We start from the raw sequence: 17,786 nt of genomic DNA, 5'->3' as shown, positions 1-17,786 counted from the left end.
CCCGTTCTAAATCAACATATGCTGAACAGCCCTGAGGGGCTTCGCGTTTCCCATCTCTCTTCATGGCACCATTTTCACATCTGGCTTATTGACTGACCAGGCAGAATTCTTCATCTGCCCAAACACAAGAGGACTCTGTGTTTGTTTTAAGATGACCCCCTTAAGCAGTACGGATTAGAATAGAAGACGATTCTGAATTTAAGGACTTGCGCCATCCGTCCCCCCCGCCCCCATTTCTAACATTAGATAATTCTTTTAAAAAAAACACCCTAGTTTTGGATTCAGGTAAACGGGATCACTCCTGCATAACTGTCGCTTGGCCAGCAAGGTGGCCGCTTCTACCATTGCTAGACTTGTGCTTTTGGTCTCAGAGCTGATTGTACACCTTCCCTCCCATGGGAATGCAGAACGTCCCCATTCATATGTCTTCTCTCCTGAAACGCCCCACGAAGGCGCCAAGTGTATCAGGTTTTGTGATAGAAAACAAAGCGATTTTTGACCAAGATGCTGCGAAAGGGAAAGGAGGCCACAGGGCTGTCTGATTAGGGTTGCCCTGGAGGGCTGTCAAGACACTAGCATGGAGGGCTGCCACTTGAGTATGTGATAAAACATGAATCATACAAAATAATGAAGCAATAGCACAGTTGCTCTTTCTGTATATGTGGGCATTTCCCCAAATACGTTTTGAAAATTGTGTATCCTGCGTTTCCCCCTCCAAGTTGGAGGTGTCCAAAGTGACCAGGATAAAAGTAGTTTATAAATAAATAATAATAAATAAGTTAATAAATTAGTTTTATTAGTTAATAAACTAATAAATTAGTTTAGTTAATAAATTACTAAAACGGCATCTGCGGGGAAAGCCTAATCCAAGGCAGCCCTGCGACCAGTCAGGATAAATGCCGTTGGACGAGGCGGTCCAAAGGCTGACACAGTAGAAAGCAGCTTCGTCAGTTCCGATCTGTCTTCTCTGGTTATGAATCCTGTAACACATATTAAGGTGCATTTGGAGCACAATTCAGCAGATTTCATTTGCACTGAGTTCAGTGGGCAAGCTACACACATTCTTCCCATTTTAAATAAAAGTTAACCGTGCTTAACTTCTTAACCTCTCTGCTCATTTTATCAAAGGCAGGTAGACCATGAGAAGAAAGCAGTTTTTGTGAGAGGTTCTAGTAGAGATGATGATCATTCCAGTTCATAACGCGAGTCCTTTCCCAACAGTCCTACTGTTGTCTACCCCCGTTGATGTTCAACTGAGTGAGATTGCTCTTCCATCCACCTGGAGTTCTCAAACTTGGGTCCACAGATGTTGTTGGACTTCAACTCCTGTAATCATGGGAGTTGAGCACCTGGGGCCCCAAGCCAGAGAGCCCCTGCCAGACACACTTTCCTAGGAGTAACAACAGGGCTGTGCCAGATAGAAGCCCACAGACGATGTGTCACCGTGTTTGTGGTTGCTGGCCCTTTCCCCAGCTGTGGTGAGGAGTGGCTGCTAGCCACAGTAGGCTGTAGCCAGCCTGGTTCATACTAAGGCCTCTCCACATGATCTTCTACATACGGTGGATTGTATGTGGGAGACAAATAGGACCCTTGCAGGTTCGGACGAGCTGCCTTGTTTGTTTCTGGGCAGACGTGCAAAAATGCTGACTGCCTTTCCAGAACATCCGTCTCCCAAGCCTGGCTGTGCGCCGGTCCCCCGATGAAGGGCTGCCTTGTGTTGCGCATGCCAGTGGTGATTCCAGCTGTCTCCTTTTCTGTGTAGGTCAAGCTGGTGCAGCACACCTACTCCTGCCTCTTTGGTACATTCCTGTGCAACAACGCGAAGGAGAGAGGCGAAAAGCACACTCAAGAAAGGACCTGCTCCGTCTGGTCTCTGCTGCGGGCAGGAAACAAGGCCTTCAAGAACCTGCTCTACTCTTCCCAGTCCGAATCTGTATGTACTACGACGACTACGACTGTTGTTGTTGCGGCTGGTGGCAGCGGCTGGACATCACTGGTTATCCCATGCTCCCTCTAGAAGGGACGGCTTTAGGGCTGGGACTAACCAAGCAGGACTGCACCACTTCGGGGCCTCAGCTGCTTGGGGTCTGCACCTGCCATCCTCCCCAGGCCCAGTGGCCTGTAGTCGGGGATGGTGGCCCAACCCCTGCAGGAGGGCTGAAGTGGGGCCGCCCTGAAACAGAGGGAGGCAGATGCTGCTTCAGGGGCCCAGGCCCAGGGCAAGACTGTCTCTGCAGCCCTGCCAGCTTTGGATCTCCCCCTGCAGAACCCCTCTTCAGGCTAGAAGTTTCATCAGCACTACTACACAAGGGGAGAGATGTCCCGGGGCGTGATTCCCCCACGCCTGCCGTTGGTAGCCGTCTTGGGGTGGCGCGCAGGAGGCTCTGTGTGGACTTTAATCGGCTAGGCGGAGAGAAGTGCAGACCGGTTTTAGGTTGGGCGGAGGGCTTTGGGGACAGAGCAGCCTGGCTGTTCTTGCTTTGGCAATGCAAGTGCCAGCGGGAATGTGGGCCTGCCTCCGGCTCCGGTTGGAATTGCAGATCCCTGGTAGGGCAGAGAGTGGAAAGCAAGAGGCACGTGGTGGATTGTGCCAAGCTGGAATTGTCGCCTGTTGGTTGGAAGCAGACAAAGCGCTGCACTGCGTGGGCCGCTGAGCTCCTGCACAGCCCCCCTTCCCTTCAGCGGGGCTGGCAGGAGAAGACCTCCCCTGGGTTGTGTAACTGTAGGCTCCACCCCAAGTGTTGCCTCACTGCGTGTCTGTTTGCAAACGGAGGCTTATACCTGTGCAAGGCAGGAACGTGCAGGTTGTCCGTGCTGGGTCAGATCAAACGGTTCTTTGGTCTGACCCAGCACTGGCCATTCTTGCATTCCTGCTTTGCACAGGTAAACCTCCTCATGCAAACAGACACGCTGTGATGCAACACCTGGAGATTAAGCCTACAGATGACGTAGGGCACAACCCAGGCAGCCCCACTGAAATGCAGGAAGGCTGTGCAAGAGCTGAGCCATGCACAGTGCAGTTCTCCTGCTGAAGCGAAGGCAGATCGGGCCCTGTAAGCTACCTGGATAGGAGACACCCGGGCCGGGGCTGGTGGGGGGGGCGTGCAAAAGGTTTGATATACACATATTCTAAATAGATGCATACTGTCCAGCAAAAATGTTATCAAAGTAGCTGATCAAGCAGAAGAAATTAAAACCCATGGGAAAGGCCATAGGAAGAGAGCCTGAATTCTCCACCTAGTGGCGTTAAGCAGATGCTGTTTAAGAGAGCTTGCTGGGTATTGCGTGGAGCTTTTTCTTGCTTTTCCAGTGCACTGATCTGTGTATTCCGTTTCAAAAGAGCTGGTCAGTGTTCACATTTCGTGAAGCCTTGCAGTTAAGAGCATGAGCTGTGAGCTGACAAGAGTGCCATATCAGTTGAGGGCACAAGTGGGACGGCAAAGGATATTTCAGCATGTGCAGGGGAAAGTTTCATAGTCAGGGTCAAAGGGCCGCTCTTCCAAGAGGAACTCACGAGTCAAATTGCAGTACAAGTTGTTGTCAACCTTCCTCAAGGGGACAGTAGCATTTGGAGTAGAGTTCAGATGTGCTGTAACAGAGCTTGGCTTGCTTTCCTCCAAGGTGCTGTATCCCGTGTGCCACGTGAGAAACCTGATGCTCTGGAGCGCCGTGTACCTGCCATGCTCTTCGCCTTCTACCCCTGCGGATGACACCTGTGCTCCGTACCCGGTCCCAAGTTCCAACCCTGAAGATCCGCCTCTGGGCAGGTGAGCGCCGCATTCTGGGGATGTGATGTAAGATGAATGTGTGAAGGGTGTCTCTTTAGGAACATGGGAAGCTGCCTCATACCGAGTCAGACCCTTGGTCCATCTAGCGCAGTATTGTCTGCACTGACTGGCAGCGGCTTCTCCAAAGCTGCAGGTGGGAGTCTCTCTCAGCCCTCTCTTGGAGATGCTGCCAGTGAGGGCACTTGGAACCTTCTGCATGCAAGCAGGCAGATGCTCCTCCCAGGAGGAGCATCTCCTCCCAAGCAGGCAGATGCTCCTCCTCCTCCATCCCCCTAAGGGGAAGATCTTGCAGTGCACACTCATGTAGTCTCCCATTCAAATGCAAAACCAGAGTGGAGCCTGCTTAGCAAAGAGGACAGTTCATGCTTGCTGCCCCCAGACCAGCTCTCTCCCCATGCTCTCCTCTTTCTCTTTGTTGCTGGCAAAAATCTGCTTCGGAATTTCATAAGTTGTGTACGTTCCACAGCCTGTTCAAGGCAGCCATTGACAGCAAGGATCAGTTGCAACAACTGAAGGCGAATGCAACTGATGGTTAAAATGGCACTTAGCCTCTTCTTCTTTCTGCCCTAGGCTACCAAAGACGCGGTCGTTTGACAATCTGACAACTGTCTGTGATAGCAGCCTCCCGACCAACAACCGGCGCAGCAGCGACCCCAGCCTCAATGAGAAGTGGCAGGAACATCGCCGGTCCCTGGAGCTCAGTGGCCTCGGAAACCCCGGGGACGACCCCTTCGATGGAGAGGGCCTGGGCAAGCCAGGCAGGCCTCTGGTGGGAGCAGAGCTTTCGGTGGCTGTGGCAGAGGGGCAGATGGAGAACATCCTGCAAGAGGCTTCCAAGGAGGACGTGGGCCTGGAGGAGGGTGTGAGGAGTGCCCTGGGAGCAGCAGTGGGTCCAGAGGTGGAGGAGGAGGCCGCTGCCCTGGAGAAAGAGAGCAGCGCTGGAAACCTGGGCAGCTGTGCCGATCGCGGGCACGAAAAGACCGAGCTGGACACAGATACTTTGTTGGACAATCCAGGCACCATCCAGCAGGTGGGTTCACCGGGTGCTTCGGAGCCTCAAGGACAACAGGAGGAGGAGGAGGAGGAGGAGGACACACCTCTCCACGCTGCCCAGAAGCCATCTCCAGGGAGAGGACTGCCAGCCGGCGTTCTGGACAATACTGCAGATAACGACATCCAAAGAGCAGAGGATGGCAGACTCCCGGTAGAAGTCGAAGGCTCCCCCCACGGAGCCCCCGAGCCCAGCCCACGGCTGCCTCTCCTGCTCAAGGCAGGGACGCCCAATATGGAGAGCTCCACTGAGACCTTGACGGAGAACGGATCCAAACCGGAGCTGAGCCAGAAGGTCCCTGCGTGCCCGTGGCTCCATCCCACGGATAACAGTGTGGACGGACTTCTTTCCCAAGCCCTGGACAGCCGGTCCGAGAGGGAGGATGCGCTGGAGCTACACAGACTGGCAGCAAGCCTAAACAGGACTCCTAAGAGCCACCGCGCACGCAGCCCGATGCCTTCACCCTGTGCCTTGCCCTTAGTGGGATGTAAAGAGGAGCTGGTGTGCAATGGGGAGCTGGCGCCCGAGAACAAGGTGGTGGCCGAGAAGCCCGCCGGCTTCGGCGTCCCCCAGAAATACCCCGCCCCCAATGGACACTGTGTCAACGGGGAGGACGGGAGGGTCAAGGCTCCCCTGAGCCGGCAACTCTCCGCAGCCAGCTGTAGCTCTGCCCCCTTGCACCCGAGGAACCTGCCCCACAAGTGGGGCCAGGCGGGGCCAGGCCGGCAGCCGGCGACAAATAGCCCCGACCAGCCGGCCCGCAGCCACCTGGACGATGACGGGATGCCCGTCTATGCTGACGTCATTCAGCAGCGCCTCCGCCAGATCGAAAGTGGGCATCAGCAGGAGGTGGAGACCTTGAAGAAGCAGGTGCAGGAGCTGAAGAGCCGCCTGGAGAGCCAGTACCTGAACAGCTCGCTCCGGTTCAATGGCGATTATGGGGACGAAGTGGTAAGTCCAGGGCCTGGCGCCGTGGCTGAGCCCCCAGGGCAGTGCCCGGAGAATGGTCCTCGCCCCGGGCCGACAAGCCCACACGCTTCCCTTGTTCTTGCCACACACACACACACGTGCCTTAGTTCCTTCTGGCACAGCCATGGCTGGAAAGAGAGCGGGGCACCCTCAAGGACGCCGTCCCTCTCCGGGGTCCTCCTCCTGCCCCACTCACGCCTGCGCAGAACACCTTTTGCAGCCTTGTGGAGCTCTGCCCGTGATTCCCGGCGGGAGCCCCACCCCCAAACATTGCTGGCTGCATGGCCAGGAAGTAGCTGGAGCCGTGGTCGTTGGGATGGGTTTGGTAGCCAGAAGCCGTGCATGCTTGATTGGGTCTCAGAGGGTGGCTGTTTGGCTTTCTAAACAGACCGGCCAGGCCTGCAGGAGGACTTGTGTTGCATTTTTCAGTAGAAGACGCCACCCGAGCACGGCTGCTGTAGACTCTCCTGTCCACTTCATTTCCCTCCCGGCTCCTGAAGCCCCACTCAGTTGCCCGGCTGGAGTGGGGGTACCAGCAAGCAGAGGACTCTTGTCTTTGGGCCTCGCTTCCCAGAGCCAACTGGCCGACCACTGTGGGAAACAGAATTTTGGGCGAGGTGGGCACTGGGCCTGATCCAGCAAGGCTGCTTTGATGAGCTGGTCCACCCGTTGGGCATGTTAAACGCCCCCCAGTACCTGTACAGATCTGCGCCCCACAACGCACACCAGCTTCTGCGTTTGCTTTCCACGCACAAAAGCCCTCCTTGGAAAAGCCATGGTTGTGCCACCGACGCCACTCCCTTGGTGGCTGTAGGGAGCAGAATTGTGACGGGGTGTGTCTGGGGGCAGGCATCCGTGGCGGCTTCAGATGTTTCGAAAGCATGTAGGAGGAGAACAGCTGTGTAGGGGGGAGCGAGTCAGGCTGGGTGGCCATGGGGGAGCCTCGGTGGACTAGGCAGCTGTGTGACAGCCACAGAAGCTCCCCAGCGGTGACCAGGAGCCAGCAGTTCCTGGGGCCACCCATAGTCCTCTTCTGCTTGCCGGAACTGTGGTTCCTGCAGACTCCTGGCCAGCGGAGGTCTGTGCAAGGCAGTGGGCCATTGAGGGAAGCAGCCAGCCAGCCACAGGTCCCCTGTTCTTTTCAGTGCAGCCTGGATGAGGAAATGTTCTGACGGCTACCAAAGTCAAAATCATCGCCAGTCTGTAGCCAGCAACCAGGCCTTCTGCCTGACCCTCGACTGGCCCTCTTGTCTTTGCTGCTGTCTTTTTAAAGGGCCTCTGAAGGGCGCTGGGAGGGAGGGATTGAACCCACACACTGTATTGCCAGTGGGAACCTGTGATTGCTGCCCCGGGACCTAGAAGAGCTCCTAGGGAAAGCTTTTGTCACACACAGGCCATACTGTGATTAGGAGGCTTGCATTTCCAACTACGTTTTGTGTGCATGCCCGGAAACTGGCAGAGAGAGAGCTGGTGAGCTGTTTGACGCTGCCAGGTGTATTCCCGAGGGAACGAGCCAGGATTTTGCAGCTCAGTTGAGCTCGCCATGTAGCGGAGTCCTGCCTGCCATGGTGTCCTTGCCGCCACCTCTGTGCTTCCTGGATCTCTTCCAAAAAAAGGCGGGGGGGTGTGTGTTGGTGTGCAAGGGATTGGCAGGATTCTCACCCACGTCTCCCTTGCTCCAGCCCTTTTCCTTTCCCAGCAGGAAAAATAATTTGAAGACGGAAAGGGGCATGGAGTGCTGAGAATGTGCTTCCCTTGCGTGCTCCTCGGTCTCGGTTGCCTCTAGAGGGAAAGCAGCTAGAGAAGGGCGCCCAAGGAGTGTGTACTTGTGAGTTCCTTATACAGAGGATGGGTTTGGGAGCTGGACCTGCTGGCAGGCCAGTTTGAGGCAGAGGGGTTGACCCACCTCACTGGGCTGCCATGGAAGTACCCACTGGCCACCAAGGATAGCACCGCGGTCGGTCGTGGGAGGGTCCTGGCCCTCTGAACGGAGGGGCGGCTGGACATGGTGCAGAACGCAAGCCTTGGCCCTCTTCAGGAGGCCGTTGGGTTTCGTGCAGGACTGTGACATGTTTGGATTCAGGCCCAGATGTACTGTTTCTTTCCAGCTTGGTTCATTAACACCAAGGTGGGCCCAGAGATTTGATCACAGCTGAGAACTATACTCTCTGGCCAAGCATCCGTTTAGTCCGGTTCATGCCTGGTGGAGTTGCTGTTGTAAAGAATTCTCCATCCAGGACTGGTTCTTTACTTTCTTGCTGAGAGGAGGGCAGGACATGCTTATTGCAAATGGTGCTTTACAAGTCTAAAGAGGTCACGGAAGACAGCCTGATAGGAGAGAGTGTGAGAAGGCCCCCAGCCCCCGTATGAGGCCACCCAGGACTCCGGAATGTGCTCCCTGCTGAAATAAGAGCCTCCCCATCTCTGACAACTTCTAGAAAGTCCCAAAAGACTCACCCAAGCTTTTTAATTTGACGGTGGCTTTAGGTTGTGTTGTTCTATGTTGTTGTAAACCGCCCAGAGGCGGAAGTATGGGGCAGTCCACAAACTAGAGAATTCAATCAATAAATGACACTTCCAGAGGACGCAAGGGGCTCTCAAGGCAGCGCCCTGAACAGGGAGGTGAACACGGCCTTCCCTCCTTGTCCTCAGAAACGCAAGATGGCCCCACTGTTGGCAGAGGAGGACTTGGCCTGCAGCAAGAATTGGTGAGGGTGTGCAGGGCGTGGTTTCCAGCAGCCAACACCTGCAGAGCAGAGTAGGGGCTCTGGCTCCAAGCAATGGCCAGGCTGGTTCTTTTTTGTTTTCCCCAAAAGCAGCAGCAGAGGAAGCTCGTGTGAGCTGTTGGCTGCAGCTCCTCAAGGGAACCAAGCCCCCAGTCAGTCCTCCCTCCCGCACGGATGTCTTTGCATTTGCTCTCCATGAGGAGGCCTGTCGGCCACTGCCACCGCCCCTTCCCTCCTGCATCCCACCCCACATTGCTCAACAGACTGCCCCAGTTCTGCATCCAGCGGGAGTTTTGCATTTCATCCCTCACCTCTCGAATGAGGCGGCCCCTATGCCCTGCACATGACACCCTTATGTACAGCATCTCCAACAGATCTCCCTTAAGTTGGGGGTTCCCAAACATGGGCCCCCAGAACATGTTGTAAGTGCTTAGGTGCTGTAGCTAAGACACTTGCCACATTTCAAACCTTGGAAATGCGGCAACCAAAGACACTTCTGGCAATAGATCTGTCTTGGAAGTGTTTAACTTGAGCTTGCAGTTTGGGGTTTGCTGAATTCAGGAGAAACGGTAGAATCAACTTTCGCCTTGCCCTCCCTGCCCCCCACCCCACCCCCAAGCAATAATCAGATCTTTCCCAGCAGGGGAGACACAAATGCCCTCTTCTCAACTGTCTAATCCATGTGAATATAAAAAGGGGAAGTTGGTTCTGTTAAGCTGTGTTTGTTTGCCAACAGACTTCAATACCTGACTCGGAAAGCAATCTGGATCAGAACTGCTTGTCTCGCTGCAGTACAGAGATTTTCTCTGAAACCAGCTGGGAGCAGGTGGATAAACAGGACACAGAGGTACAGGCGACATCCATCTCCGTGGCCTTCCTCTCCCTTTCCTTATGCCAGCAGGCCGTACTAATGACGCGGCTGCCCCTTATAACCTTTTTGGTTCTAACACTGGTCTCTGCGCATCTTCCTCCTTGCTCCTGTCGTCCCTAATATTTTCAGTATCTGTACCTGTGTGGAAAAGCCTTTCCTGTCAACTCTCTGTCTCTGAACTCTCCCTGGCAAATGATGGAAGCATTTCCTAACATGTGCACTAACTAACATGTGCAGTAAGCACGTCTTGGCTTCTGTAACTGTACGTGTTCAAAGAAGTTGGGGGACCTTGCTGTGGTTTTCTCTGTGGCTGTGAAAGTTTGCTGTTTGGATTACAAAAAGCACGGGACTCCTCACGGCAAATTGTGAGGATTCCTTCTTTCTTTCCTGCCGTTTGTTTGTTTGTTTGTTTTTTAAAAACTTGTGTGGCACTGGTGTGTGTTAAAGTATGTCTTTGTCTTTCTCGGTCCTTAGGTGACGCGGTGGCTTCCTGACCACCTGGCTGCACATTGTTATGGCTGTGACAGTGCGTTTTGGCTGGCCAGCCGGAAGCACCACTGCAGGTAATGTGCTGGGGGCGGTGTGCGTGGGTATGCGCGCACATGCAGGGGAGCTCTCCACAGTGACTCCTGTTTCTTTTTCTCAACGGAGCCCGTTTTCAGCCAGAATCCACTACTGTATTTGCTGCTGCAACGAGTACAGAGACCAGCTGAGGGAAAGTGAGGTTTTTGGCAGTGCTGCGTTGACCTTCCTTTTGTGTTCTTTGCATCTGCTCCACCCCACTCTGTGCAAAGTTAGCACTGCCTGTCCCCGGCCTACAGCAGAGGCCCTTTGCCGAAAGAAAGAGCACTGTGGATATTAACAAACAGTCTTAAGTCAGTTCCTTTCCAGTATTTCCAATGCCTAAAACCGCTGTGCCTTTTGCCTTGAATGTCTGAAAATGTCCTAAGTGCAGTGTCCCTAGTAGTCAGAGTAATCTTTGCAACAGCCCTGCAAGGGAGGCCCACATTATTTCCACCGTGCAGGTGCGGGACTGAGGCGGAGGGTTCTTGCCCAAAGCCACCTGTCGAGCTTGTGGAGAAGCCGAGGTTGAATCGGCGCCTTCCTAGCTCACCCTCGAAGGCTGGATGTGGGAATACGTGGGGATAAGTCCCGCTGGACACAGTGGGACTTTCTTCCCCATAAATGTGTAGGATGAGGCCACTGCGTTACATCAACTTCCTTTTGGTCCACTCTCAGCTGGGGATGATCAGGACTTGTGGGAAATGTGGTGTGAGCAAGGGGTCTCCAGCCACATCTGGGAAGTCCCTGGCATCGAGGATCCTGAACAGACCACCAGCGGAGCTGGCCTGGGGCCAGCCTCTTGGCTTGAAGGGGCCCTTCTGACTAGGGCCAGTGCTGAGCGTTCCCAGCCTCCTGAGTGATGGCATTGGGGGCCCCTGCTGGCCGTGAAGGCCTCGTTCGTGGAGATCTCTTGTGCCAACGAGGGGCCTGGCCTCCTTCAGGGGGTGGGCACCCTTTGACACCCCAGCTGCTGTTGAACTACTCCTCCCATCACCCCCAGCTGCAGTTTATTGGCTGAGGATGATGGGAGTTGTAATTCCACAGCAGGAGTACAAAGGTTGCCAGCCCTGCTCTCCTCTGCTTTATATCTGCTGCAGCTGCAGGTGCAAGACATTTCGGAGGGAAGGTGGGAAATCCACACAGCACCTCCACACCTACCAACCTCTCCCTCCCCAAGTTAACTGGGAAGTTCTCCTGCACATGCCCCTTTAAAATGAGTGGAGGCTGTGCAAAAATGTGCCTGTGCAGGAAACTTGCCAGTGAGTTGCCTTCCATGAAAACAGATGTTCCTGTCTCCTGTGCTTCTGCCCTTAATGGCACCCCAAATCCACCACTTGTTGCAGCTATTTCCAGGGTAGCAGCTCAGGACAGAGAGCCACTTGGACCGGGCTAGAGGTCTCTGTGTGTGGGCACTGGAGGTTCACAAGCACCTTTGAATGTCTTTCTCTCGGCACATTCGCCGTTCTCACATGGCTCGTGGTTTGGAAATGACTGAGGCTGGGGGAAAGAGAGAGCTGTCTATTTACCCCACAGATGTCCCCAGCCTTGGTTCTCCAGATGCCGGCCTGCCGCTCCCATCATTCCCAGCCCCAATGGCCAGCGTCATCTGGGACCCCGGCCGAGAGGGAAAGGCCAGTGTCCTTGCCATTTTTAAAAACCTCTCCCCTCTGAGCGTGTTTTCCCCTCCTTGCAGGGACCCTGAACGTGTTGATCAGACTTGGTGAGCATTTGCAACAGCCTCTGTTGTCTCTCTGCATCTCTCTGATAACTTCCCCAGACTAACTTCGACTTCCTCCCCTGCACTCCCCGTTCCCAGATCTCATTCAGCCTGCAGGACATCCAAGCCCATGGGCTTCAGACCAGGCATCTCTGCCCCACATGAAATTTCGAGCTCAGCCTTGAGTATCACATCCGCCGCACTGTCATTTTTGATAACGCACCAGTGGCTGACCTGAGCAGTGGGGAGTGCTTCACTTGTCACTTAAGAAATATGTCCTGCTGTCCTCACATCTGATCCTAGCAGGCGTTGACTTTGGTTTGTAGCTCTGTGGGTGGAGCACCTGCATCTTTCCATGCAGAAGGACCCAGGTCCAATCAATCCCTTGGCATCTCCAAGGAAAATTGGGAAAGACCCCTGTCTGAAATGGAGAACTCCTGCTCATCCGAGTAGATAATGTTGAGCTAGATGGACCAACAGTCTGACTTGATAGAAGGCGCAGTTTCCTGTGTCTGATCCTCAAATTATTTTGGCCCTGTTCTGTTCATGCTTTTTAAAGGGATGGTGGGCAGAAGTCACCTTCAGGGAGCCGTTGACTCAGGCAAGGCAGTGTGAACTGTGGGTGGAGCAGAATCCATAAGGAGGAGGAGAGCTCCAGAAATCTGTTGACAGAGGGGACTGAGAGGAAAAGGAACTGGAAGATGTAGCAGAGGTTAAACAAAGCAGAAGGAGACAGAACCGAGTGGAGTTAGACGTGGCACTGACTTGAATGAAGCAGTTCCTTCTTTGCATAACACTTAATTAGATGTGCCCAGGTGGAGTCTTTGCTTTTCAAAATATTCAGGAATTCCGAAAGAAACTCTCCATCCTGCTGTGAAGCCTCACTATTTCAAGACCAGAGCCACGAATGGCTTTTTCGTAGAGCTTTCTTTATACATGGCATTAAAAAGTGTTCCCTCCTGCTGTTTTTTCTAATAGTAGTTCCTCTTGGAGTCCCTAAGAAGACTTCCAAATCTCCTGCCCAAGTCTAGCCCGAGTGAGTTGCCTGGTCCAAAAGTTAGAACTTGCTATCTCGAGGCTGCTTTGCAAAGCTGGGAAAATCAAGCCTGTGAGATGAGAAATGGGGTTCCCTTTGCGACATTCTCACTGCACCCGCATAAAGAAAAACCACATCCTGGCACTTGCGCTTCCAGTCGAGGCTGTCGGATGTATCTTTCTGTTTATAAAGCCAGACGGTCACCTCACACTTCCCTACACAAGCCAGTCCAGGCACAGAATGCTAGAGAGGAGCCCATGCAGACGGCAGCCTTCTGGGTAGAACTCTACAAAGCTCAGGCCGCCTAAAGTAGAGGGCAGAACTTTGTATGTCATGCTTGCCTAGATGTAGAGGTCAAGGCTTATGAACTGGGGGCTTTGAGCCGATCGGAACCCAATTTGGGGAAGAGGATTTGGGAGCAGAAGTGTGGGGTGGTGGTTTCTGGTGACACACCCGCACACCTCCCTCCCTCCCTCCTTCCCCACGGCGCATGTGCTGGTGTGCCCCTGCCAACTGACACCTCATGGGGCCGTGTCAGCTGCTGCTTGCCTCCCAAGCACGTGGGCTGTGTCTTCTACGGCTGCTCACTGCCTGGCTTTGCATGGTCCTTGCTTGACTCGCCTTTTCTCCGTGCCGAAGGATAGTGCTGCTGTGTACAAGTTCCCTAGGCCGCAGCTGACTCGCTCAACAACTTCTGTAGGCATTTGGCATCGTGATGGGTTTGCCAGTCTTCAGGTTTGAACCCCGATGACTTCTGGTGCTTTCCCCAATGGGAAGGGTTGGCCAGGAGAGGATGGAGGAATAGCTGGAGCGCTCACACATGGCACAGCACACCTGGTGTGGCTCAAGGGGATGCAAGGGACATCCTCCTCTCCCTTCCGTCAGGCTGCCATGGCTGGCTTGGGCTGGCCTCACAGCAACATCCCCACTGCCCTGTGGTGCTCTGGCCCACTGCAAAGGACCCGAGCGGGAGGGACCGAAGCCCGCCTCTGCTGGAGCACTCTTCTTGGGCCACAAACCCGCAAGGGTGGCCCTTCTGCGAGTGCCAAATGAATGGCTGTACTGTTGTGAGTTGCAAATTGACGTTGCTTTCTTCTCTTCCTGTTCCTGACTGAAGGAATTGTGGGAATGTCTTTTGCTCCAGCTGCTGTAACCAGAAGGTGCCGCTCCCCAGCCAGCAGCTCTTTGAGCCCAGCCGCGTCTGCAAGTCCTGCTACAGCAGCCTGCACCCCAGCAGCTCCAGCCTTGACCTCGAACTTGAGAAACCCATTGCTGCCACCTCCAACTGAAGCCCCGGCCTGGAAGGAAGGAAGGAAGCCGGGGAGAGACCCTGCTGCCTCGACCCCCTGAGCAGACACGCACATTCTTTCTCAGTGGACTGGACAAGCTGTGCACTTCGGAGCCGGGAGCTCAGATTCCTGCTCCAAGGGTGTCAGGAAGCCTTGGCGGAGTGCAGAAGCCCTTCCTTTCCAGCTCTTACTCCCCGTTTTCCTTTTCATCCCTTTTGTGTATATTTTGTGTTGATTTTGCTGGAAGACTGTGAAAAGGGGACTGGGCTGGAATCTCTTTTTCTGGCAGGCATTTTAGCTGCCCTGCTGTTGAACTGTGCTGCAGACGGGTGGCTCCACCTGATGGAGAGGAGAGCAGGGTAATCGGAGGTCCAGGGACATTGTGAATACCTGTAGCATCCGTGCTAGTGCTTTCAGTCACTCCTGTTGCTTCCCAACAGCAAGCCGCTGCTTGGGAAGTTGTTGCTGCTAGAAATGGGAGCTGCCTTCTCAAGAGAATTCTCTCTCCCTCTCTGTTCTTAGAGTGGGCTTAGTTATCCTTGCTGCACGGAAGGGGGGAATCAGTCACAGATCCCCACACTGGGCAGTTCTTTGCCGACGTTGGCCAACTGATGGCTTGGGAGTGGGAATGCCTGGACCACTTTGGCTAAAGGAAGTGTCCACTTGCTTGAGGGAAGTGAGAGGGGAGGGGACTGGACAGGCTGCCTGCTCAAGTTTTGTTCTGATTTTTTAAACACACACACACACAAAAACTGGCACCTCTATATGTAAGATTCTGTGCATACAACTTTTTTAAAAAGGCATTGGTGTCTGAGCTCATTGGTAGCTGTCCAATGCCTGCTCTTGCCCCACTTTTAGAAGTAGTTTACACCAGAGATTCTCACATTTGGATCCCCAGATGTTGTTGGGCTACAACTTCCATAATCCCCAGCCACAATGGCCAAAGGAGTCATGGGAGCTGTAGTCCACCAACATCTGGGGACCCACCTTTGAGAATCCCTGGCTCACACAGAAGGCGGAGCTGGTTCTCGGCACTCCACAGTCTGTGTGCAAAACCAAAGCTCCTTTCGCAGGAGACCCACAAAGCGGTGGGGTGGCTTTGGCTTTGTGCTAAGTAGAATTTCTTGCAAACAAGAAGAATCAGCTGGTTAGTGGGGATCAGCCAGCTGATGCCCACCAACTGGGGTAATTTGAACCAAAAAAAACCCAACAACCCATACAGAAAACTCTTAGGTTAAAGCTATGACCGGACCAAAACAAAATTTCTAAAAAACGTTGCCTTCTATTAAAATGTCTTGTTCCCTACAAAAGTGTGACTGTCCCCTTATATTTTCTTACAAGTTTTTGTACTTGCCTTCCCCATGCCTTTAAAGTATATATTTTTCTCGATAGTTTGGGGCGGGGAGATTGGAGACATAGTTGTGAAACCTGCCTTTCACAATTCTGTCTAAGTTGAAATGACTTCTGCCGAATATGCCACCAGGTAGTGATGTACCTCCATCTCCCCCCACCCACGCCCCCTCGGAGAATTTGGCTAGTCTACGAGTTTCCTTGATCATGCTGCCGCTCTCTGGACTGCCTGCCTCCACACGATGTCTCCACCAGGCCACCACGGCTGTCTGCAGTGCAGCTCTCCGTGTGGCTTTTGTGCATTGCATGGGGAGCTTTTGCCAGGAACTGGCAGGGAATGTGCAAACTGGCATGAAAGCTCTCCACACCCCATGGAGAGCTGGGAGAGGCACCGTGCAGGAGGTGGTGGCTCCCCCTAGGGGCCGTTTCAAGGACCGACAGCGTAATAAAATGTGTGGCAGTCTTTGGAAAAGCAGCTGCTTTTCACCGAATCCTGAAAAGCAGCAGCTAAACTCACTGAATCCATTGCCAAGCTAGAGATTTGCCTTTTGTGGGGTACAGAGCTGATGTCTTCTCAAATGAAGTTTTAGACAGCTGTGGGTGTCTTGGAATACCTGATCAATCCATAGACGAAAGTCGTATCAGCATCTTTAATTCTTCATGTCTGGTTTTGCTCTCCCCATGCTCTTTATGAAAGATGCACATGTTGCTTAGTAGAACACATCTGGAGGAAGCCACTGGGGTGGGAATCAGGGTTCCAAGAGCCTTGGCTTGTTTAGACAGCCAGAAGTCTAGTTTCTTGGTGCTCCTCCTCTCTTTCAAGAGAGAAACAAAGCAAAATCTCATTCAAATTGGGTGTTTTAATATAAAATGTCCTGGGAATATGCAGGAAAGATGCATAGTACTTCTGTAGAGATTGCCGTTCCAGGTAGAGTAGAGGAAGCTGGAACAGGAATTGGAAGAGCATACAGAGCTGATCTGTAGTTTTCTGTTGCAGGCGAGTAGCTGAGCAGAGAGGCTGTTTCTGAAGGGAAAGAGTATTTGTCATGCTCACTGTGGCGGTGTGGTTTTGTGGTGCAAACCGATGGGGAGAAGAAGGTCTAATATTCTTCAGTTCATAATGACAGGTGCCAAGAGGTTCTGATACGGGTTTGGGGGGTCTGTGATGTACAGTGTGAATAAACGCTTGCAGCTCTTAGTCTTTTTGGATCAATGAAGCACTTTTTTATTAATCTGATTTTTTTCTTTGTAAAGCAGGAATCTATCTCCACGTAGCTGTGTATATATAACCCTTCTCTCCTAAAGAGGAGCAGTGTTGCTCCTTTGTATTTTTCATTTTTTTTGGTCAAAGCAAGACGTAAATACTTTAGAATTGTTAAATATATAAATAAAAGTGAATAAAGTTTAGAGTTTTGCATGGGAGCACTTGCTAACCTACTTCTTTTCTCACTGGGTTGTAGGTTTAGAAAGCCCCCTGGGCCTGGGGGGAGGCTGCCGCCACCTTGTGTGCCTTTTGCAGCAGCCAAGTCCGCGTGGGGGAGGGGGCCCTCCTGGACCTTGGCCGTGTATTCTGTTGTGCTCCGCCCTGAGCAGTAATGCCCTGGAGGGGTGGGGAATAAGTATTTAAAATAATCATCATTGCGGTGTTCCTGGTACGAGAAGCCCAGTTGCTCCTGCTTTTGTTCCTACTACTGGGAAAGAATCGCCAAATAAGCATTTGGTTCTTCAAGCCTCTTTTTCCATTTTAGTGGCCATCACATTTTAAAAGGGGTTCCAAATGACCCTAATGGAGCGAGTCCAGTTTTTGCCCACTTCTGCCATGTTCCTGCAATTCAGAATCTGTTCTCTGGTCTCCTACCTCTAGCTCAGCTGCTGATTTCCTGGAGCCAGAGGGAGGAAAACTTTTGATCTTCATCTTGGCCAAACTGTGGAATCTGGGAGATCGTGTCTTGAAACGGAGGTGGGTGGTATTCGAATCGTTTTTCTCTGAGAATCCAGTAGTCCCTGCTAGATGGGTATTTCGATGGGGTTAGAAAGCGCATTATGTTTGGTTCAGAATATTGCAGTGATCGCCTGTGCATCCCCAGCAACCCACGCCACAAAATGGCGCATGGCAGCAGTGGCTGTACTTCCTGCTTGCACAGCTTGCTGCTGTCTCCATGATGTCTCTCAGGATCTTTTTAAAGCAACTCCTCCTGTGCTGCTTACTCAGCTAGCTCTTTCAAGCAATTCAGCTATGTATCCTCGAATAGACCTGGAGCTTTAGGTTGTCGTCCCCACCCCCAAAACCAGCCAGAGGACCACGCTCTACCTTCTGTTCCTCTCTAGTCTACTTCAGTTTCTACCAGAGTCCACAGACATGGATGTGCTGTCTGGTTGCAGAGGAGGAGTTTGCTGTTGCCCTCAAGGACTGTTTTGTTCTGTA

At 53.0% G+C, this 17,786-nt stretch overlaps 1 protein-coding gene across 20 annotated transcripts in view; it reads left to right on the top strand.

Annotated features, from left to right (window-relative positions):
* MTMR3 (myotubularin related protein 3) overlaps positions 1–16,783 on the top strand; it is an 81,822-nt gene extending 65,039 nt beyond the window's left edge. For 6 of the 20 annotated variants that reach the window (XM_053280044.1, XM_053280051.1, XM_053280042.1 and 3 more), the window contains 7 exons: positions 1,763–1,933; positions 3,622–3,767; positions 4,359–5,790; positions 9,271–9,381; positions 9,880–9,968; positions 11,663–11,689; positions 13,840–16,783. In XM_053280044.1, coding sequence (XP_053136019.1) covers positions 1,763–1,933; positions 3,622–3,767; positions 4,359–5,790; positions 9,271–9,381; positions 9,880–9,968; positions 11,663–11,689; positions 13,840–14,011 — 2,148 coding nt within the window. In that variant the 3' untranslated portion in view covers positions 14,012–16,783. The other 14 variants (XM_053280052.1, XM_053280055.1, XM_053280045.1 and 11 more) reach the window with 11 other exon arrangements.
* The last annotated feature ends 1,003 nt before the right edge of the window (positions 16,784–17,786 follow it).

This window comes from Hemicordylus capensis, chromosome 15 (assembly GCF_027244095.1).
Source record: "Hemicordylus capensis ecotype Gifberg chromosome 15, rHemCap1.1.pri, whole genome shotgun sequence".
Lineage (NCBI taxonomy): Eukaryota > Metazoa > Chordata > Lepidosauria > Squamata > Cordylidae > Hemicordylus > Hemicordylus capensis.
The sequence above is the reverse complement of the archived record's forward strand: the minus strand, read 5'-3'. Positions and strand labels throughout refer to the sequence as shown.